Raw genomic sequence first — 23469 nt, 5'->3', positions numbered from 1 at the left:
GACAGTCGAGAAGTCGAGAGGTCTTCGAGAGATGGCTCAGGTACGGTGTTCAGAGCTGTACCTATTAAGAAGTGGCCTGGTGTGAGAGCGGAGCAGTCTTCAGGATCATCGCTGAGCGGTTCGAGAGGTCTTGAATTGAGGATGGCTTCGATCTGGGTGAGGAGTGTGATCAGCTCTTCCATGGTGAATGGCTGATCCTTGGTAGCCCGGGCGAGGTGGTATTTGAAAGACTTCACTGCTGCTTCCCATTTTCCTCCCATGTGAGGAGCTGCCGGCGGGTTGAAGCACCAGTTAGTACCTTCTTTCAAGAGGAGTTCGGCGATGACCTGGTTTTGTGAGGAGGCCTTTGAGAACATGGTCTTGAGAGTGGCATCGGCTCCCATGAAGTTGGTTCCGCAGTCTGAGTATAAGGTTTCACAGATGCCTCGTCGAGCGGTAAACCTACGGAATGCAGCAATAAATGATTCAGTGGTGTAATCACTTACGGCTTTGAGGTGTACTGCTGAGGTGGCGAAGCAGACAAACACACAAACCCAGCCTTTGTGTGTCTTTGCTCCTCTTCCTTTCCAGGCTTTGATAGTGAGAGGTCCGGCGTAGTCTACACCAGTGTGGAGAAAGGGACGAGATGGTCTAACGCGTGGTTCTGGTAACTGGCCCATGAGTTGTTGAGCTCTTATACCTCGATGCCGTGCACATGTAACACACTTCAGGATGTGGGATTTCACTGGGGCTCTTCCTCCAATGATCCAATATTGTTGTCGGATGGTGGACAGTGTGAGTTGTGTACCTCCATGGAGTGTTCGTTTGTGAGCAGAATCTATAATCAGAGAAGTCAATTGAGAAGCTCGAGGAATTATTGCAGGATGCTTGCTATCTGGGTCTAAGAGAGCGTTGGTGATTCGTCCTCCTACACGAATGACACCTTCATGATCGATGAACGCCGTGAGTCTACTGAACACATGTGAGGATGACAGAGCAGTACCATTTTGAAGAGCCTTGAGTTCTTGAGGAAAATACACTTGTTGAGTAGCCTTGATCCAATAGATCCTTGATTTTTCCAAGTCAGTTGAGGTGAGCGGAGTTGAGAAGTTCAGAGTTGAGGAGTGTCTGAGTCGGGCGAGGACTCTTAAACAGAGAGAGGTAATTCTTAACAGTGTATTGAGAGAAGAATACCTGTATATAAGATCCCACGAGTAGTCTTGAGTTACGGCCGTGAGGAGGTTCTTGGTGGGTCTTGCTTCAGATTCGGGGTCAATTGTCGTTGCCGGCTGACGATTGGGCCAGGAATCTGGTGACTTGGAAATCCATGGTGGTCCCGTCCACCATAGAGTGTTGTTCAGTAGTTGAGATGACGAGAAGCCACGAGAAGCACAGTCCGCTGGATCTTCCTTGCCGGAAACGTATCTCCGTTGTGCACCTAGAGTTAGTTCTTGGATGAGCTCTACCCTGTTTCGAACAAAGTCCTTCCAGCGAGCTGGGTGAGATGTGATCCACGTGAGAGAGACTGTTGAGTCCGTCCACAAAGTCGTTGAGTGTATCTGTGTATCTAAAACACGATGAGCATAATTAGTTAACTTGGCCAAGATGAGAGATGCTGTGAGTTCGAGGCGCGGGATTGTGAGGCGTTTCAACGGCGTTACTTTTGTTTTTGAGCAGAGCAATGTGACTTTGGATCCTGTGGACGGTGAGCGGACTACGAGATAGAGGACTGCTGCCATGGCAAGTTGAGAAGCATCAGAGAAACCGTGAAGTTCTAAGGTAGCATTTTCTTGGGTGCCTACCCATCGAGGAGCACGTACAATGGCCAGTGATTTGAGATCTTCTCTGATGTTGCACCATCTTTCTGTGAGTTGAGGTGACAGTGGTTCGTACCATGACAGTTTCTGGAGCCAAAGTTCCTGCAACAACATTTTGGCCCTGATCGTGACAGGGGATACTAAACCAAGTGGATCAAAGAGTTGAGCGATATGAGATAACATAGTACGTTTAGTTACCACAGACCCAGATGAGCTTGAGTTGATCTTGAACGAGAAGTAATCCTCTTGAGGATACCAGAGGAGGCCGAGAAGTTTCGTTGAAGTAGGACAGTCGTCAAATGAGATTGGCGATGGTATCATTTCTTCCTCGGTTACCATCTTGAGCGTACTTGGAGAGTTCGATTGCCACTTTGCTAAGGGGAGGCCGCCCGCCATGCAGAGATTTTTCAGGTCGATAGCGATTTCTGAGAGTTCTTCTTTCGTGTCTGCACCACCATAGATATCATCAACATAGCGACCTTTGGTGAGTGGTGGAATGGCGAGTGGATACTTGTGACCTTCATCTTCGATGAGTTGGAGGAGGACTCGAATGGCCAAGAAAGGAGCAGCCTTGGTTCCATAGGTGACAGTGGTGAGGTGGTACGTCGCTATCTCATCTTCTGAGTTTAGCCAGAGAATGCATTGGAGATCCCAATCGTCTGGATGCACCATGATCTGTCTGTACATCTTCGTGATGTCTGTGGAAAACACAAATTTAAAGCGACGTACCCAGAACAATACATCAATCACATCTAACTGAAGTAGAGCTCCTGTGTGCATGATGTCGTTCAGTGAGAGGCCGGTTGAGGTGGGACTGGAACCATTGAATACTACTCGCAATTTGGTGGAGGAGCTGTCTGGCTTGAGAATTCCATGATGCGGCAAATAGTATCTGGGATGCGAGATGTCTGAGGGAGCCTTCTTCATGTGCTCGAGTTGTTCATATGCAGTGAGGAAGTCCTTGTAGAGCTGGCAATATTCTTGGTTTCCCTCGAACTTGCGAAATTGTCCTTGGAGGCATCGGAAGGCACGTTGTCTGGAAGATCCCAAAAGATTAGGTGATGATTTTAATGGGAGTCTTACCATGTATCGTCCAGAAGGAAGTCGAGAGTGAGTGGTCTTGAAGTGGTCTTCACATTCCTGCTCGTCAGCAGTGAGGTGACTTACGGAGGTGGACTTGACTTCTTCTTGTTCCCAGAACTTTTCGAGAAGGCTTTGAAGGTCAGATTCTTGAGTGGCATGGTATTGAGGAGACACACTTGAGCAGACTTCTTGATGAGGGCATATTGGACCTAGGACCAACCATCCAAAGATCGAGAGCTGAGCTGTTGGAGTTGACCCATCTGGCCCTTGTCGGAGTTGAGGAAGAATGATGGAACCATAGACATCAGCACCCAATATGATGTCGATTGGCCTTGAGGTGTAGAACTCTGGATCGGCGAGCTTCAAATTGTCGAGGTGTGGCAAACGTGGTCGTGTGCAACAATTTGAAAGATGGTAGATTAGTAAATGGAGATGACAAGATATGAGCATTTATATTCACGGTTTTGTGATTGTGAAGAGATTTCAGTGTGATCAATACTGATCCTCTTGATCTTGAGGTGGCTCCACCAATTCCAACGATGGTGACTTTGGATTGGCTTCGAGGAAGGCTGAGCTGTCTTGAGAAGTCTTCAGAGATGAACGAGAGTTCCGATCCTGAGTCGATGAGAAGTCTTGCTTGGTGCGAGGTGACTGGAGTGAGAACGTGGGCTAGAGCGGTCGAGAGAAAGGTGAGTTGTCTGGGAGGAGTTTTGACGACTGCCCGAAATTTTCAGGCCCTTTTAGAGGTGACTGGCTTAGCTTCACTGGGCTTAGAAGTAGGCCTAGACGAGGAGGCTTGAGGGGTTCTGGCTGAGGAGGCTTGAGGCGTTCTGGTGGAGGAGATCATGTTGATGTGGTCATGGAGTGAGGAGTGATGTCGATCCGAGCATAACCGGCATGTTTGATGAGACCTACATGAGCGGACATTGTGACGGCCAAGACTATTGTAGCACAACTGTCTTCGATGAACCACTTCGTGTCTTTCCGATGGATGACGGCTGTGGTAGCGAGGACATGTGGCAATGAAGTGTTCATCACCGCAGTCGTCACAATTATAGGAGGGCAATCCATTGGGGCGAACTGGTCGCTGAGGAGATTTTGCGGCGGTTTTCGCCACAACACGAGGAGGCACTACACCCGAGACGGGCAGTAGAGGCGGCAGCGTGCGAGTACGACGTTTTAGGTCGTGAGGCGGGCGTTTTTGAGGAGTCTTCAGGTTCTTCCAGCCACTCCAAAGAGCGGGTATGGGCCTGGAGGAAGTCCATAAGTTTGGTGAGAGGAGGCGATTCGGTGGAGGATCCCAGTTGGGACTCCCACTTTTCGCGAGTTGAGCGGTCGAGATGTTTCGTGATGACGTAGACCAGCAGGAAGTCGCATGAATCCAAAGACTGGCCGAGAGCGGTCAAACCTTGTAGAGCTTCTACAAGGTTGGTGAGGAGTGTCTTGTAATGAACACGATGATTTTTTTGAGGAGAGCATTGAGGCGTTGAGAAGATCTTGTCGCAAAGAGCTGCCAAGAGAAGACGTTTGTTCTCATATTGAGAGAGGAGGCTATCCCAAGCTATGGGAAACGAGGCGCCAGTGAGGGCTAAGCCAGAGATTAGCTTAAGAGGAGTGGATTGTAGAGACGATCGTAAGTAGTGGAGGCGTTCGACATCAGATATGGAGGTGTTCTGGATTACAAGGGACTGGAAGAGGTCCTTGAATCCTGGCCAACTGGAGTAGTCGCCTGAGAAGACTGGAAAGAGGTATATCTGGGAGGCGTGGCTGAGCGGACGTCGACGAAGCAGTCGGTTGAGATGACGGTTGAGATGACGGTTGAGGGGGCTCGAGTGCTTCCTTGAGATGACGGATGCGAGAAGACGATGAGGCGTACAAAAATTCTTCTTCCACGAACATGTCGTTCGAGAAGTAAGGATGTTCGATTTGGGACTCCGGCCAGGCGTTCTCAAAATGAGTGTGGGTTTTCAAAAACCCTTTGTGCTGTTCGTCGAGGCGTTCTTGGAGGCTGTCTAACTTTGAGGTGGTCCATTCACTGGGCTCGTCATTAAGCCTGGCGTCACCAGGCGTGATCTTGAGCGGATCCTTGGTCCCTCCTTCGGAGGGTCGCTTGAGGAAGCTTCGTCTTGAGAAGGCATGAGGTGGTCAGATGTCCCTTCTTTCCGCTGATCAGAGGCGGTCGAGTCTTTGAGGGGTTCTGTGAGCTGGTCTTTGAGAAGTTCTTTTTTCGAGGAGGCCATTATTGATGCTTATGAGAAGAACAGAAAAATATGATTAGTGAAGATGATGAAATTCCAACTCAATTATCCGGCTCGAAGGACCAAATGTTAAAAAATCGAGGGTGTTATGATTTTTAATTAAAGAGTAGTGGACTGTATTAAAAGATAATTAAGTTGGAGATGGTATAAAAACATTTATTAAGTATCATTCACAACCATAAAATGAATATGTCACCTGCATGAAGCTAATACAGTAAAAAGCAACTAATATTAACCACATCTATAAACTCAGAGAGACAATATCCAATTAAAAAAAAGAGATGGTCCAGAGCAGTTCAAATGAGAAGTCATTTGATGTCAGACTTAGACGTTGAGGAGTTCAATAAATTCAATATCAACACAACGGTTACACAGTGATAGGGCAATCAATTGAAAATTGATTGCGAGAGCCTCCTTTTTCTATCAGAAAACGCGAAGGTTAGAATACTGAATTTTAAAGAGAAGAGAAGAGGTGAAACTGCAATGTCTAAGTTTGATCATCAACGAGAAATCGATACATTAAATTTGAGTTGATCAATAATATTAATGTAAGTATGAGCAGAACAAGAGTAGCACAAGTTAAATGAGAAGCACAGAATTAATGAATTTGAGAAGCACTAGAATATTAAAAATAATATGAAAAGGGCAGTAAATTCTAATTAAATGAGAAGTTTGATAATAATTAATTAAATGAAAAGGACAATCATAATTAATATGAGAAGAACATAGTATAATTCATATACATTGAGATGATCTTGAAGAGTGCAAAAATTTATCAATGAATTCAGCATTTACAGAGACGAACTGCTTACAAGTAAGCACGATTAGAACGTTCATCAGAAAAATAGAAGAAACAATTGATAAATTAAGAGAAGTCATGAGAGTACTGAGTTGAATAAATCTCTAATCGTAGATTTTGAGATGTGCTGAAGGCTGAGAAAACTAACATGCATGTTGAGTCCGATGAATGAATATAGAAGAGAAACAATGAGAGTATATATTTTAAGGAGTAGACCATACCAAGTGAGTAGACCTGAGTGTTCGAGCAGACTTTCCAGGGTGGAGCCTAGGTCGAGGTGTATCGAGCATTATCACTGATCGCTTAACGAAACTTGAGGTGTTCATATCCTGTTCTGAGAAAAACAGCTACATCCAGGGTCCACCCTGGAGAATATGAGGATTCATTCATCTGAAACTCAACACCATGAATTAGTCATATGTATAAGAGGTGATCATACGAGTTGTTATAAAAATGATAAAACTGATTCTAATAATAAAGAGTGTTACTAGAAGACAGGAAATCAGATATCATTTTTATAGAGATGAACTTGAGAAGTTTCAATCCTGGTGCTACATACCCATTTTCATGTGAGAAGATCTAGAGAAGTCTGAAAATCTATATAAATTATGAAATATAATAAAATATATAGTTTTGAGAAGACAATAGTTCGATTTGAGTTGAGTAGACATTTCAATTGAGCAGTGCTCGCAAGGATTCGGAATCTATTTCTAGATTCCGAATCTCTTGCAAGTGGACTAATTTCAGTACAATGAAATTATCATGAAAATGGTGTAATGTATAATGTTGAGCAGTCTGAGAGTACGTTACCTTATGGAATGAACAATTTAGCACCAGGATTGATGCGAGATGACTTGAAAATTAACAATTAGAAGAGGCGAGCGTGAAAATGAGGGGTTAGAAAAGCACTATGAAAGCTAAGAGACGTTACTTCTACAGAGCTAACAAAGAGAATGAATTAAAATATTAAAAATGGCTTCAGCGGAAACTGGACATCTGACATCTTGTAGAGGGGGCTGCGTCGTCGATGCTGTCGAGTGGAACATCCTTGAGAACTGCCAGTGGCGTCGTTGAGAAGGGGCTGAATTTTTAACAGTAGGTAAATATTCTCAGCCAGTCTAACGGACTAAAGAAAGCGGAAAATAGCCCTCAGGTATGCACTACGTAAGGAGTAATAATGCTACAAGTGACTTGCCTTAAACTTTCAAACTTCTTGACGTAATTTCCAACTCACGGTAATAACACCTTACGCACTTTCCTCGGCAGCTCGATCTCCACTGACCTCGCTCTTGACCTTCCGCGCAGGGCTCGAAGAAGTACCACTCCTCGGGAAAACTGCCCCACTATCGGTAACTCATTTCCCCATTGGCTGCACTCAAATTGCTCGTTCAATTAGCCGGCTCGGAAAGAAACAGAAACAACTGAAGAGAAGGAAAAACTGAACAAGTTGAAAGACCGCTCTCGACTCAGAAAATGTACGGTTGAACGGAAATAATTATAAAATATATAAATTCTGAAAACAAAAGACATTTACGGTTTCTGCTACAAACATGGAACTAGTCGGTGGAAAACAATGTTAAAATATCAATCGGTAAAGACCCCCTATGTTAACATAACGGTTTTCTTCGAAAATATTTCGGTTAATAGGTCGTATTATACAAGTATAGGTGAAGAAATTTCCTTTTCGTGGCGGGGCAAAATCTGCCTCGTCACATCCCCCTCCTTCGTCGGCAAGAAAAATAAAACGAAGTTTTATTTTTTTTTTCTTTTTTCTTTTAAGAAAAATAAAACGAAGTTTTATTTTTTTTTTCTTTTTTCTTTTAAGAAAAATAAAACGAAGTTTTATTTTTCTCTCAACCCCTCTGGTTAACGTTGCGGTATTACTAAATGTCGGTCTCAGCATGTGAAAACTGCGGAGTTATTGACCTCGGCGTCATTTCATGACCTGATGAACTCGAACGGTAATTTATAGATGTCGGTTGGCGCATCCACCATTTCAGTATGAAGACTTAGCCTTCTCGGATTTTCAAATTAGAAAATTACTCGGTCAGGTTCTTAACGGTATATACCTTTCCATCCCAGGGGATTTCAGGTCCTTTATGTGGATGTGTCTGACAACCTTACCACTGCCATCCTTGATGTCATACACCACAGGAGAGACTACGTCTACAACGGTATACGGTCCGGAGTATTCGGAGCCAATCTGGCGGCAATTCCCTCTACTGCTGGACAAGGGATGCTCTCTTCGGTACACTTGGTCTCCAATCCTATGACGCCAGTCCCTACGACGTAGGTTATGGTGACTTTGCTGGGCGAAGGCTCCTGTTAATCTAGTTCGGACAAATTTAAAAGTTTCGGTAAATCGGTTACGGTTATTTACATGGTAAGAAACTTGCGGTTCGGTATCCGGTTTGGTGTGATCCTTTCCCTCCTTGTTAGCAATCTCGGTAGAAAATTTGCCGTTCGGTGAACGCATTTCCCTATCAAAGTTCAAGAATGCTCTGGGGTCTCCGGTTGACTCCTGCTTTGGGGAATTCACTCCATCTTCCTTGGAAGCCTGGTACACACCTCTTTGGTGGACAGTTGTTCTCATGGGCCCAAATTCCATCCATTTGGAGAATATGTCATTTGTGTCATTTTCGCAAGGTTCTTCCACCACATAGGAATGATTCCTTGCCGGTTTCTGCTGTGGAACCTTGTATCGGTGACACTTGCTACATTTTCGGACATATTGGGCAATTTCTCGGAACATTCCTGGCCAATAGTAGCTGCGGGCTATGCGGAATTTTGTTTCTGCTATTCCCAAGTGTCCAGCGGTCGGTCGGTCGTGGTTTTCGAGAAGGACTTCTCTTCGGTCATCTTTCGGAACACATAATATAATTTTCCTGATACAATCCTGTAGTCAGGAAACGCTGTAGGATTCGATTTTACTTCTGCCAATTTCCTCCTGTACCATGAGCAACTTACATTGTCCTCGGTCAGGCATATGCTTCCTTCGGTCGGTAACGGTAACAGATTCATATTCTGCTTTTCCTGCGTCATGGGCTTGTCCTTTAGCGACCTGCCATTCAGAAAGCATTCGGCGGTTTGGAGATTGATGGAGAAGTCGTGTGCTCTCAGTACATCCATTCCCAGTACTACACTGATCGGTAAATCTGAAACTAACAACCACGTAGCCTCAATATTTTCGGATCCAACCTGAACCTGTGCTGTGTACATTTCCTTAATCGGGATAGAACTTCCGTAGCGACGGTGGTGGTAACGTCCCTAACATAATTCGGATGTATTCCAGCGGCCTTGCAGTGGGTAGCCACTTCACTGCTGATGAAGGACCTGGTTGATCCGGTGTCCAAGAGTGCCTGGAACTCCTCGTCTCCTATAAGAACAGTAATTATAGGACGGTTATCAGAAAAGGTTTTCTTCGGAATAACCGGGGATGGAGTTGATTGGAACTGACGGATCCCCGGCTTTGGGGAGTTCCTCGGTAACGGACACTGAGAATCTCTGGACATTACACCCTTCTTACCACATCGAGAGCAGAAAAGTATCGGTTTCGATGTACACTGTACTCGTAGATGGCCCTTACCACCACATCTCCAGCACTGGGTTTCGGTTGGCGGTCGGACGTTATTCTTCGGTTCATCTTGTCTCTGACGTGCTGTAGAGTTTTGGACAAGTTTCGGTTTATCGGACGGTTCGGACAGTGTGCTGAGGTGCATTCCGATCGGTTGGACGTTTGGTGAGGGATTTCGGAAGGTAAGATGCGGTTCGTTGATGAGACCTTTTTGTATCGGTGGCGAAGTATAGTTAGCAGCTTGCCATTTGACCAATTCCAAAGTTTTTCCTTTTCGGAGCAGTTCATCTATCGTGGAAGTCGGTTGGAAGGCCAGGGCGGTTTGGAACTCTGGCAGTAAACGTCGTCGGATGATATTCACCTGCTCTTTCTCGGTCGGTCAGCTTCTGAAACAGATTTTGCATTCGAGTTACATACAACAAGAGTCGTTCATCGGTTCCTTGAGTGCGTTTCTTGATTTCCTCTAGTAGAATGTCCTCGTAGTCGGGAGGAAGAAAGGCCTCTCGGAGTAGTTCCTTGAAATCTGTCCAGTCGGTGAATGTGCATCTTCGGGGAATGTACCAGTCTCTTGCATCCTTACGTAACAACCCGTAGATGGACTCGAATAACTGTTCATAGCTCACCTTTCTAGCCTCGGCAAGATACTCAGCCTCTTCCAGGAACGAGGTCACACTGGTCGACCCATCAAAGGTCAGGCTCCATTTCCATACAGGAACAGTAGGAACGGAATAATTGGTAGTTTTCGGCGGTTTCATCGACGGATCTTCGGTCGTCAGTTCGGTTTCCTTGGCCGTTGAGACTTCGCTTCCTACTTCTCTCACCCCAGCGGTTATGGTAGGAGATGACGCAAAGGAAACTCTCCTTGTTGATTCGGCCATCTCCCTCGATAATCGCCTGGACTCAGGGGATGTTATCAACGGTCTGTGGTCATCATCGGTTTGGACGGTGCACCTCCACCTACAGATAAGCCAGAACGAGCATGATCACGATCACATCTAATCACTAGATAGTCACTAGAGAAGCCAGAACATATCAAATTGCCGAATTAGAGGAGATAAAATATACATAGAGAATACTGCATATTCCTTGCAAGAGCTTGAAGAATTGCAAGAGATCCCTTTAAAACGCCCCAATAGCTCACCACCAACTCCCAACATAAAGGGGACAGCCTCAGGGAACACCAAACGAACAGAGTGCTATTCAGCAGGATAGTCAATTGGCTTCAAGATCTATCCAGGGCAGTGATGAGGCCTTGTTGGGAAGGGCTACGGGGGGAACAGCAGATAGAATTCGACACAAGTCAATTTCGGCGGGGTGTTCTGGGACGCCAACCGGAAATACTCTATCATATATTGCGAAAAAGCGAATGAAGACACGTTCTAAAAAATAAAGGCGTGATCTGGTTGGTTTGTCAAATTATTATTTTTTTTTTGATTTTCTGTTTTTGTTTTTTTTTGTTGTCTTCAATTTTTGATTATTGAATGGATCCATGTATTAGAGATGTCAATTTTTCACCAGTTATTACTGTGGAATGTCATGATGTGGACGAGTACAGGAGGACTTCGGGTGTGGGAGATAATATTTTCAGAATACTGCCTCAGAACATCAGAAGTATATATATATATATATATAAATTTTTGATGAATTGCTGATACTCCTCAGGAAGCTTATTACTCTGCCTGATTGCTTAATTTTGTCAGAAACTTTCACAGTATTGGATGATAGAAGTTTTGACATTGAGGGGTATAAAGTCTATATCCAGGGTGAGATCAATAAAAACGATGGAGTAGTTGTTTATTTGAAGACATTTTTTTTTATAGCAGGGGGAATCTGAGACCGTGAAAACACGGGGCTCTATCTTTCGCCCAGAGGAACCCATTTCTAGGGAACACTGTGGGGTTACTCACTCTTCCGAGTTCGCGACCCACTAAACCTAACCTGCTTTTTTTTGGTTCCGGGCATTTGCCTATAAACCATTCATCCCTTGATCGGTTAATTTCTTCTTGCACATTGTCGTGCTAGGGTTTTTAAGTTCGTCCATTTCGGATATCTCTTCTTATTATAGTTTTAATAAGTTTCCGTTCTCATTTTAATCTCTCCTCAATTGATATCGCGGTCTCCTTTTGTAAATTCTCATTCTTCCTCTGTCTTCCTCCGGATCGTAGTCCACTAGTCTCCTGAGTTCTTCGTTTGGATGTTTCTTCGCTGTTTCGAATAACTTTTCAGCTTTCCTCTTCATAAATTCGGTGATGGTTTCCCACTTCAAATCTCGATATATCTGTTTGTTCCTGACAAACCAAGGCGCATCTATGGCACATCGTAGTAGCTTGTTTTCTGTTGCTTGAATTCTTTGTATATGGCTCTTTGCCGCGAATCCCCAAGCACCTGATCCGTAAGTCAGTTGCGTCTAGCAACGGCTTCGATTATTTTCAATTTTGTCTCATTTGACATGTGGCTCTTTCTACCTATCAGCGGGTAGAGCATATTCATCGCTGCCTTGGTTTTGTCAACGGCTTGTTTGATATGGCTTCTCCAAGATAGACCTTTGTCTAGGGTGATACCTAAATATTTCGCTTCGTTTTTCCATTCGATTTCTTCTCCATCTACCTCTAGATTTGTTGTAGTTCTCAGTCTCCTCTTTTGCAGTAATATCGCTTGGCTCTTTTGTCCGTTGAGCTTTATTTTCCATTTAATACACCAGTCATTTATTTCATCTATAGCTTCTTGTAATATTGCTTCTATGATTTCTGGCTTGCGATGTTGCATTGCGATTCCCGTGTCGTCGGCATATAGTGTCAGCATACTCCTTGGAGATTTTGGTATATCGTGAATATATGTGTTATACAGTAACGGCCCAAGTACTGACCCTTGAGGCACCCCTGCTTCCATATATCTGGTTGTGGAGTTTTCTCCTTCCACTTTCACGTAGAATCTTCTGTTCCTCAAATAATTCCTAATCAACTTGCACAGTTTGATTGAATATCTAGCATATCTCATTTTGTAAGTCAATCCTTCATGCCATACTCTGTCGAATACTCTGGCGACATCTAGTAGTACAAGACCAGTTGCTTGTTTATTTTGGAATCCTTCTGTTATGTATTCTGTGAGTCTCAGTTTTTGCTGTTCTGTTGAGGGATCTCTTCTGAATCCGAATTGCTCTGCTGGAATGAGATTCAGATTTTAAGTTTCTTCTGTAAGCCTCCTAGCGATAACTCTTTCTACTACTTTTCCTAGGGCGGACAATAAACTTATCGGCCTGTAGTTTTGAGGGAATTTTTTATCTTTGCCTGGTTTGTTGAACACTATGATTTTTGCAGTTTTCCAATTTTTCGGATAGTGTTCAGTCCTCATTATACCGTTTGCAATATTTGTGAGAGCAGCTATACCTTTTCTAGGTAATTTCTTCAACATAACATTCGTTATTTTATCACTTCCGGGAGCTTTTCTATTTTTCAAGCTTCTGATTATCTCCTTTATTTCGAATGGAGATGTTGGTTTTTCTATTTTGTCGTCTACTGGTGGTTCCTCCATTTCTTCTTCGTTGTTCTCAACTAGTTCTTCCAGATCATCATTATCGTCATCAGGTCTGTAATTTATTTTCGATTCTCTTTCGATCGAGTCCGCCAGTGCTTCTGCTTTATCGATATTCGTATATGCCATTCCTCTTTCTCCGTGGAGAGGTGGTATTTTAGTCTTTTCTCTTCTCAGACATTTTTGCATTTTCCATGCAGAATGGTCGATAGTATTTAGTTCTTGAACTCTTTTGTTCCATCTACTTGTTCTCATGTCCTCCAGGGCATTTTTTAGAACTTGGCTGTGTCGGTTTAGATTTCTCTTATTTATATCTGTTTTGTTGAGCCTGTATGTTTTTCTTAGTCTCCGATTTTCCCTGATGAGATCTTTGATTTCTCTGGGTGTATCACTGTGTGGATGTGTCGATGCTGGTATCGTTATTTTCTTTGTGCTCTTTTTGTAGGCATCTAGTATATTCGTTTCTAGTTTATCAACTGCTCTTTCTTCAGGTCTTCAGGTGTGTTGATTGTTGGTATTTCTTTTACCTCCGATTGTATCAGATGGCTATATTTAGTCCAATCGGTGTATTCTCTTGTTTGCATTAGTTCTCTTCTTGGCCCTTCTCCTATTGTTAATTCGATGGGGTTGTGGTTAGAGGTTCCGTCCCACAAGGTCTCTATCGAGAATTCTCTAGTGATATTTTTCATAATTGCGATATCAATTATATCTGGTAATCCATTTCCGAATGCTAGATACGTTGGTTCTTCAGGTCCAAAAACGATAGCTTCATGTTTTTCAGCGAGATCTTTCAGTTTTCTGCCATTTCTGTTTTCCATCCTGCTGTTCCATTCTGGAGATTTGCAATTAAAATCTCCGATGCAGATTTTCGGGTTTGTTCCATCTAGTAAGTTGTTGATTTCTTCTTCCAATAAGTTATTTGGGGGTCTTTTATATGCCGATGTGACTTCGACTCTTTGTCGATTGATTTCAGCAACAATCGTCACTGTTTCTATTTGTGACTCGTCAGATCTTCCTTCAAAATAGTGTTTCAGATCTCGTCTAACCAGTAAGGCAACACCTCCTCTAGTGTTTGCGATTCGGTCACATCTATATATCTCATAATTCATGATGTTCAATCACGTATTTGGTTTTATTCTTGTTTCCTGTAAGGCTATAATATCAGTTTTTTCCTCTGATATTATTTCTTCTATCTCGGATTTTCGAGTTCTGACACCGTTTATATTCCAGGAGACTATTTTAAGGGAATTTTTCCTAGTTGTATTTTCCATTTTTTCAGTTTACTGAACATTCCTTGGAGTTTTTTCTCCATCTCTCTTTCAATTTTCAACATGATTTTGTTGAAAATTTTTTCAGTAAAAGTGTCTAAATCGTCGGCGGATTCCGAGACATTTCTGTTTTCTTTTGTTTTGTTGATCGTTGCTTGGGGCATTTTCTGTTGCTCCTTCTTCTGTACTGGTTCAGGTACTTCTTTCTTCTTGTCGTCTACTTTGGAGAGGGTGGGCTTCTTTTTCTCCTGGACTTTTTGAGGGATCGTGCTCTGCTGAGCCGATTTCTGGCCTGTTTTCCTCTTCCTTGTCACTAATTTGAATTCGCTACATCTTTTGTAGCTTGTTGGATGGCCTTCTTCGCCGCACAGAACGCATGTGGCATTTCTCTCCTCACCTTTTCTGGTAAGATCGCAATCTTTTGTGCAATGATTGCCCAAACATTTAACGCATCTGTATGGAAAAGAGCACTTATTTTGGGCATGTCCACACCTCTGGCATCTGAAGCATTGACTTGGATTTTCTGCCCTTTTTTTTGATTTCACTACAATGCAGAGATTGTAGAGGCGTCTTATTTCGAAAATCTCCTTTCTCTGAGTTTTGACCAGGTATAAGGGTATAAACTTTTTGGTTTTATTGGATGTCATTCTGGACACCTCGGCGTCATGGATTCCTTGGATTTTCAGATCGTTTTTGATTATATCTAGGTCAGCATCTATTGGGAGATGCCTTATGACTGCGTAGATCTTTTTCTCTTCCTCCATCTGGTAGGTAAAGTACACCTTACCAATCTGGTCAAAATATTTCGTTATGTTTCTGTAGTCGTCCACAGTCGATGCTATGATCCTAATTCCGTCTTTTACGACGGTGGCTCTGTTGTAACTGAATTTCTTCAAGTAGTGAGCTTTTGAGATCTATACCCAATCGGCTGTACCTATCGTCGTGATGGGTGGAATTTTATCTTTTTTAGGTAACTCCGTTGTTTTTTTGCGGTCTCTTTGTGCAACTTGAGTTGCAAAATTTTTCTTCTTTTCCGGTTCTGGAGCTAATTTTTGAGGACCGCTACCGGCTTTGCAATTTCTGCAAATGTGGGGGATTTCTGTACCGTAATTTGTTTTGCAATTTCAGCAAAACTAGGGGATTGAGACGCTTTATTCTTATCCACTTATCCTCTCTCAAAAGGTGTATCTCCCCGACCAACTGAGCCACGGTTTCAGTTAGTTTATTTATTTGAGCCTTCAACTGCCCATTCTCTTCTTTGAGCCTTACAAGCTCCTCTGCTTCTCCATCGCTGAATTCTTCGGTGTCCGTAGCTTCCATGTAGGAGCTCTCATTGTCTGAGACCTCCGACATGGCTTTTTGTCCGTATTGAACTATATGAGGTATTTCTGAACAATAATGAATATTGGAAATCCTTACTACTATGTTAGTATTAAGCTATGTGGCTTATATATTTTCTATACTATCAGAAAAATAAATCGACTCACCAGTGATATCCGTGGAACCATCGATCAATGGATCTGGACTCAGACACTGAATACACTGAATTTGAACGAATTTGCGCTCTATAACACGTACACTTTTTCAAATTACAAAAAACTTCGGAAGTTTTATAGACGGAATCGAAAATTCCGTAGCTTCGCTAGTGTACACTTTCACTTCGACTTTCTCTTCCATTTTCTCTTTCACGAGACGTCCGCTCTTGTCGAGTTCTCACACAACAATGATTTGAAGACATGTTACACTTTCCAGCATGACATTGTATATATTAGACTAGTAAAAGCACTCGAGATTGCAATCATTCTTCCAGAGGGTTGGAAATTACTTGTCACTGGCGTTTATAGGCCTCCTTCAACAGATGTTTGGGATTTCATTGTATCACTTGAAAAATACCTAAAGCAGAACAAGACGGCGGTGATAGAAAATCATGTAATCGTGGGCGATTTCAATATTAATATTTTGAATGAATCAGATGCCGTTGTGTCAGCAACATGAATATGATGAGTGAATATAATTACATATCTATGATAAATAGAGAAACACGATAAAAATCATGCTTGGATCATATATTTTTATATATATACTCGAGTAGGCTGACCAGATTATCCCCAGTTCAATGGCGGACGGACCTGGGGAATGTGTATATATTTATATATACAGGGCGAGTTTTTGAATCGTAAGAATATACAGTAGATTCTTGAGTTCAAAAGAAACACTTTTTTCCTGTACGATTTTTTCGATTCAGCCATTTTGAGTTCTCATAATGAGCTGTGCGACCACTGGAAAAGCAAAATTACCTTCAGAATAACTAAATGAATCTGTGACACTACACATGTTCAAAAATCTGGGTGTTGAGATTTTTGGCAATTACTTAAAAGTGGACTGTTACCAAATGATTGAGTTGGAGATGGTAAAATAAAATCTTTATTGTATATCAAACACGTCACATAATAAATAGACACTCGCATGAAGTAAAATTATATACAACATCTAAACAGAGTGAACCTATTTACAATTATTGAGAAGTTATTGAGAGAATTTTAGAGTAATGTATCAACGAGAAAATCAACGTTGTATTTGCTTGAGAGAAAGAGCAGGTTGAGTGAATTTCATGTATCGAGTAACAAGATCAATTATTATGTGTTTGATAAGAATTGAGATATATTTACATCAAAACGTGTTTATGTATTTTGAGTTGCATAATAATTGAGCTTGATAGTTATGAATTGATGTGAGTGTTATCATGCAAGCACAACGTTTACAGTGATAGAGTTTACGATTTCATAAACTGTCTCGCTATCAGAAAAACAGAAGGTTGCAGTGACAACTTGAGAAGTTAGAGATATGTAATGTAGTGAGACAGGTGTAATGAGACAGAATGAGAGAGATGATTACCAACGCTTACAGGAATAGCAAATCTATTAGAAAAGCAGAAGGTGTTTTATGAGAGTACATAAATTGAGGTGAGTCGTGTAACAAATGTAATGTAGAGAAATGAAATATTGTAAACGTAGAAAGAATTAATGAATAGTATTCATAATTGAGATGAAACAAGAAGAGCAGTTCACAACGTTAGAGAAAATAAATAAGGTATCATAAGTTTCAGGTAATAGAGACATGCAAAAGTGTATAATAAATTATACTTATTGAGTTGAAATCAGATTGGACCTCCTCGAGCATTATCACAAACCAGTCTGTCCAATAGAGTTGATAGAGTGTATTCCATTATTCAGAGTTCTGAGTGTAGTGAGATGGATCTCGATCTGGTCTATGAGAAGCCTTCGAAGTGTCCAACTTGAGCGTAGAGGTACCTGAAACTTAAGAGGCCTGAGAAGTCTGATCGTAAGAGATGTAAAGTTAATCTGAGGTGACATGTATATAAAATGAGAGTGAATACAAGTATATAAGCTTCTAATAGAGTGGTGTGAAATGTGAACTTGGTGCTAAAATTAGAGAAATTAAAATGTGAGTGATTGTCGAGGTGATGTGATTCACAGTGAATGAAATATCGATGCATTTTGAGAAGGTGGAAGCAGTTAGGTACATTGAGCACGTGGTTGATTGAGAGATTTGGAGAAAATTGAGAAAATATACATGCAAATATGATAGAGAGATGTAGAGCAGAATATTGCAAATGTAATTATGAGAAAATGCATAGCGATGGAGTGAATGTTGAGAGGAAAATTATGTAGAATGATATTCTAACGTGACACATGCAAAAAAATGATTACATTTTTTGTTGAGTGAAAAAGTACTGTACCTTTTTGAGATGTTAATCCTATAATAATTCTGAATTAATATTATTATAATTTGAGTGGAATAAATGTAGAATAAGAGTGCACTAAAACCTCGACAATAATTCACACCAAGTTCCAATTCACTTGAGCGAACGAAGAATCTAGAGAGAATGAATTGAATTGAGCCGATTCAACAGGTTCCACCGGTTTTTTTTGAACAGCTGATTGACAGCGATTTTAAGGTTACGTTCACAGAAGCATGTAACGATAAACGTAGTCACTGAGTTGCTAAAGATGTGCATCGAGTGGTAGAGTTGGGTTAAAAATTCCTCCAATTTTTAACAACACATCTGTGGATCTGTGCATTCGGTCAAAGTATCTAATTTTTCGAATTTCACAGATATTTTTTATTTTCGAACGTCAGATAACTCGAAAACTATATTCCGAAATTCTTTTTATTCGATAAAACCGTTTGTGAGAAATAAAAATAACGTTTTCCATATTTTTCAAACTGGTATCTTTTAAACCAAGCCGATTCGGAAAAAATGGTAAAGGAAAAAAAGTGTTTCTTTTGACCTCGAGAATCTACTGTAAAATATTTGTACGAGTCTAAGACTCATCTTGTATATATACTTCCAGCTACTCAGTTTTCTACAACGTATGGTGATAAAAAAATAATTTATCGGAAATAGAGGAATAATAAATGTTTATCACAATACAAAAACGAAAATTCAATAATATTAATATAATGGATGTCCATTACACTGTGGTATGTGAAGAGGGCTTCAGGCATTACTAGGGAAGCTTCTTCATCCCCAAAATTTGAATGTCCCAAATATTTGATCAGGGAGGAAGACGCTGCTGCAGTTAACATTTTTTATGTTTTTAACTTGAAATATGCCGTACAATATCTCTTCTTTCTTCAAATGCAATCTGAATTGATCCAAAATCTTCATACATTGGACTTCAGAATCAGGTTTTGTTTTTTAAGGAATGGAAATTCTTTTGTAAGATCTTCCGTGAATTTGCATTTTACTTTTTTACATTCCATCTCAAATAATCTGGAGAAAAATAATACTGAATTAAATTCAAGATTTTGACGGACATTTTGACGGACGTTTTCCAATGACGGACTTCTTGGTCGATTGACGGACTGTCCGTCATAATGACGGACGTCTGGTCACCCTATACTCGAGTAGTGTTCGAGAAATCGAATCTTGGGTCTGGGCATCAACGGTGAAGACTTACATAACTGACCATCGTGCCACAGCCATTAACATACCAATGAAGGCAAGGGTGAAGCAGCGTAAAGAGCGAACATACCACTACAAAATAGATTATGACAAACTACAATCAGAACTATTGGGGATCGACTGGGGGGGTTTGTATTCGTTGGAGACCGCTCAGCTGAAGACATCGTATTTTCTTCGAACGATACGTAAATTGTTAGAGGTAAACACTGAGAAAATCAAGATGAGAAAGAGGGATATAGGAAAAAGACTGGATAACAGCTAGGATTGTTAAATCTATCAATCACAAAAACGAACTTTATGAAAAATTCATCAGAGAATCGGAGAAATATGGAGTGGAATTTGTTAAGTATCGAAACCATCTAAATCGAATAATAAGAGCAGCAAAATACAATTATTACAGTGCGAGGATAGAGGAAAATAGGGAAACTCGAGGAATTTATGGAAAATAATAAATGAAAAATACAAGGACAGAAACCAGGTTTCAGTGCAGGGAATTCAAAAGGGAGATGGCTCAATAACTGAAGATAAAAAAACATAACTGCTAATATTTTCAATGATTATTTCATTAACGTTGGACCAGATCTGGCAAAGAGAATAACCATTGGAGGAAAACAACCATTTAAACTGAAACAAACTGATCACTCATTCTTTTTAAACCCAACCACCCCAACGGAAGTTGAAACAATAATAAATGACTTGAAGAAAAATGAATGCCCAGGATATGATGGCATTACGGGTGAGGTTCTGAGGAAAGTTGGCAGCGAAATATCTGTTCCATTGGCACATATATTGAATGATGTGATGCAGTCTGGTTGTTGTCCGAAAGAATTCAAGGTTTCAATTGTGAAACCAGTATATAAGAAGAGAAAAAGAGATTTGCCATCAAATTATAGGCCTATATCACCTATTACCTCGTTTTCTAAAGTATTCGAGAAAATTATCGGAAGAAGATTGAAAGACTATTTGGAAAAGTATAAGATCATATCGAACGCTCAGTTTGGATTTCGTGATGGGAAATCTACTACGGATGCTGTTTCGTACCTGTCTGATATGGTGTACAAGATTTTGGATGCTGATGAGATGGCTCTTTGTGTGTTCTTGGACCTCTCAAAAGCATTTGACACGGTGAACCATGATGAGATGCTGAGTGTCTTGGAGAATATCGGTGTACGTGGGGTACCCCTTCAACTTTTCAGTACTTATTTGAGGGGCAGATCACAAATGGTGCAGGTTGATGACATGCTCAGTGATATGTTGAACATACAATATGGCGTGCCTCAAGGTACGGTACTTGGACCGGTTTTATTCACTATCTATATGAATGACATACTGGGAATAAACTCTATGGGAAAAGTAGTCTGTTTTGCGGATGATACAGCCATTCTTTACAAGGATCTGAAATGGGAAGATTTGAAAGTGAAAGTTGAAAAAGACATGGAAAATGTATTGAAGGTTTTCGGGCTCGTGGTGGTGGTCGGGTCCGGGTCGCTCCTCGGCTCTCTGCAGCCGGTTGGATTCCTGCTCCATCCACACTTTAGCCTTGCGGCTTTCACACTCCTCTCCAGAGGAAAATTCACTTATCCCAGATATCTCAGATATCAAAAGGATCAAGCTTTGTTGGATGCCTTTCCAGGTTTTCGGGCTCGTAGTGGTGGTCGGGTCCGGGTCGCTCCTCGGCTCCCTGCTGTAGTTTGGATTCCTGCTCCACCCGCACTTTCTGTCGGAGCAGACGGTGTTCCTCTGCATTCCCCATGTACTGCGTACAGTTCTCGCCGTTCCCAGCAGTACCGCCTTCTGCATGACTCTATAGATATTTTCGTCCAGCTGAAGTTTCCTCAAGTTCTCTAGTTGTTTCTTCGGTATCAGGCCTGTAGATGATATGACAATAGGGATGGTCTTGATATCTTTCAGTTTCCACTGTCTCCTGGTTTATTCCTCGAGATCTCTGTACTTTGAAATTTTTTCAGTGTGCCTATCTAGATGATTGTTATTATTTGGAATCGCCACATCGATGATTAGTGCTCTGTCCTCATCCTTATTGAGCAATATGAGGTCTGGTCTATTGTGGGTTATTTACCGGTCTGTGAGAACCGTGCGATCCCAGTAGAGCTTGTGATGTTCATTTTCCAATAGAGCATCCGGACGGTAATTGTAATAAGGAACCTTTTTCGATCTTAGAAGTTGGTGTTTTAGTGCCAATTCTTGGTGAAGAATCTTGGCAACGGCATCATATCTATTTTTGTACTCCGTGCCCGCGAACTTCTGACATCCCCCGGTGATGTGCTGGATAGTTCCATGTGTTGCACAGCCATAACGACAGCTATCATCCGCCACTGGGTGTTCGACGGTTTCCAAGTGGTCCTGCTGTAGCTTTAACGGTGTAGAACTATCAGCAACACAAACTACTTGATGGAGTTCTAATGAAGTAGCCTTGCTCAGGAAATATTTTCGAAGTCCTTCAATTTCCTGGGACATACGGTTGGACAAATCAACAATTCCTCTACCTCCAAGATGTCGTGCCAGCTCGGTCCGTTCTATTGAGCTTTTGGGGTGATGTTTATTGTGTTTATTCAGCATCGTCCTTATTTTTCTCTGTAAGGCTGCTAAATCGGTGGTGGTTCAAGAGAAGATACCGAATGAGTAGCTCAGCGCCAAGCAAGCGTGGGTATTGATAGCTTTCATCAAATTCTTGCTGTTAAGGCCAGTTCTCATTATCCTTCTCAATCTTCGGGTGAACTCCTCCGTTAGTTCTTTCTTCATCTGGCTGCGATTGATTTTTCTCGCATGTTTTATGCCCAGATACTTGTATGTGTCTCCTTCCTTTAATGCTTCAATTTCTGCTCCTTCCTTGAGTTTGAACGTACCATCTTCTATTTTCCCTCTCGTTATGTTCAGCAGTCGACATTTTTCTAGTCCAAACTTCATTTTGATGTCTTCCGAGAATCCTTCCACCATTTTCAGCATCAGTTGCATTTGCCTCTTGGTAGATGCGAAGAGTTTCAAATCGTCCATGTAAAGGAGATAATAATTCAGTTTCATCTTAGTTCTACTGCCGCTTTTGATGGCAAATCCGTAATCTGTAGAATTCAATCTATGAGACAAGGGATTCAGAGTCATGCAAAACCACAGAGGGCTCAGCGAATCTCCTTGGAAAATTCCGCGTCTTATTGGAATAGGTCCTGTTGTAATGGAGCCATCTGCTGCTTTCATTTGAAGACTAGTACGCCAGGTTGACATGGCGTTTTTCAGGAACTTAACAATATTAGGATCCACCTTGTAAATGTTCAAGATAGTCAAGAGCCATTCGTGAGGTATGGAATCGAATGCTTTCTTGTAGTCTATGTACACAAAGTAAAGATTCCTTCGCTTGGAGAACGCTTGATTGCAGATAACTGAATCAATTATTAGCTGTTCTTTGCACCCTCGGCTCTCTTTGGTGCATCCGTTATGTTGCATAGCGATGATGTTATTCCTTTCGCAATGGTTGTGAATTCGGTTTGAAATGCACGATGTGATTAATTTGTACATCGTTGGAAGATATGTGATTGGTCGGTATTTGGATGGGTCTTCTGTATTCCTTTGGTCTTTGGGTAACAGGTACGATGTGCCATGTGTAAGGAATATTGGCATTCTTTCAGGATTTTTGTTCGATGTTAGTGGGTGTATTTTGTTGAGAGGCTGAACTTACCGATCCTCACGGTCACTTACACCTCGGGAATGGTTACTGATGTAGGTCCTGGCCACTATATAACTTATCGTCCGAAAATGTTTGTCTTAGACTTCGGCAAGCACTTAACACTTAACTTAAAATTAGGTGTAATATCTGAAGAGTTTGTATTGAGTTTTGGGGTTTAATAAGCGAGATAGTATGGGGTTTTTAACGAGCGAATTTTCAACGAGATCGTTTGCGAAGCGAGTTTATCTCAATAATGATACGGTGACATCTGTTCAGCCTTATGTGTCCAGTTTTTTTTTAAACTTGCAGAGGAATCAAAAAACAATGAAAAATGAAGGGTGGGCTGAAAGTGATCTCCTCAGTGTCGGGACGAAACATACCGCCCACTTAAAATTACAAAATAATTTTACAAGAAAAAAAGGGAAAAATACAAAAGGGGGAGCGAGAAAAAAAAAACTTTATATACAACTCTCCTTCTTCGGCCTCGGTAATGA

General features: G+C 41.6%; 2 protein-coding genes across 6 annotated transcripts in view; one reads left to right on the top strand and one right to left on the bottom strand.

The window, feature by feature from the left end:
* The window catches only part of LOC123315853 (sulfite oxidase, mitochondrial-like), an 857507-nt gene that overhangs the window by 13653 nt on the left and 820385 nt on the right, over positions 1-23469 (top strand). The window lies entirely within an intron of this gene.
* Positions 8588-23469, bottom strand: part of LOC123315857 — a 40379-nt gene continuing 25497 nt past the window's right edge. For 2 of the 3 annotated variants that reach the window (XM_044901745.1, XM_044901746.1), the window contains exon 3: positions 8588-8795. In XM_044901745.1, coding sequence (XP_044757680.1) covers positions 8733-8795 — 63 coding nt within the window. In that variant the 3' untranslated portion in view covers positions 8588-8732. The remainder of the gene's footprint in view (positions 8796-23469) is intronic. The other variant, XM_044901747.1, reaches the window with a different exon arrangement.

The sequence above is a fragment of the Coccinella septempunctata genome, chromosome 6 (genome assembly GCF_907165205.1).
Source record: "Coccinella septempunctata chromosome 6, icCocSept1.1, whole genome shotgun sequence".
In the NCBI taxonomy this organism is placed as follows: Eukaryota; Metazoa; Arthropoda; class Insecta; order Coleoptera; family Coccinellidae; genus Coccinella; species Coccinella septempunctata.
The sequence above is the reverse complement of the archived record's forward strand: the minus strand, read 5'-3'. Positions and strand labels throughout refer to the sequence as shown.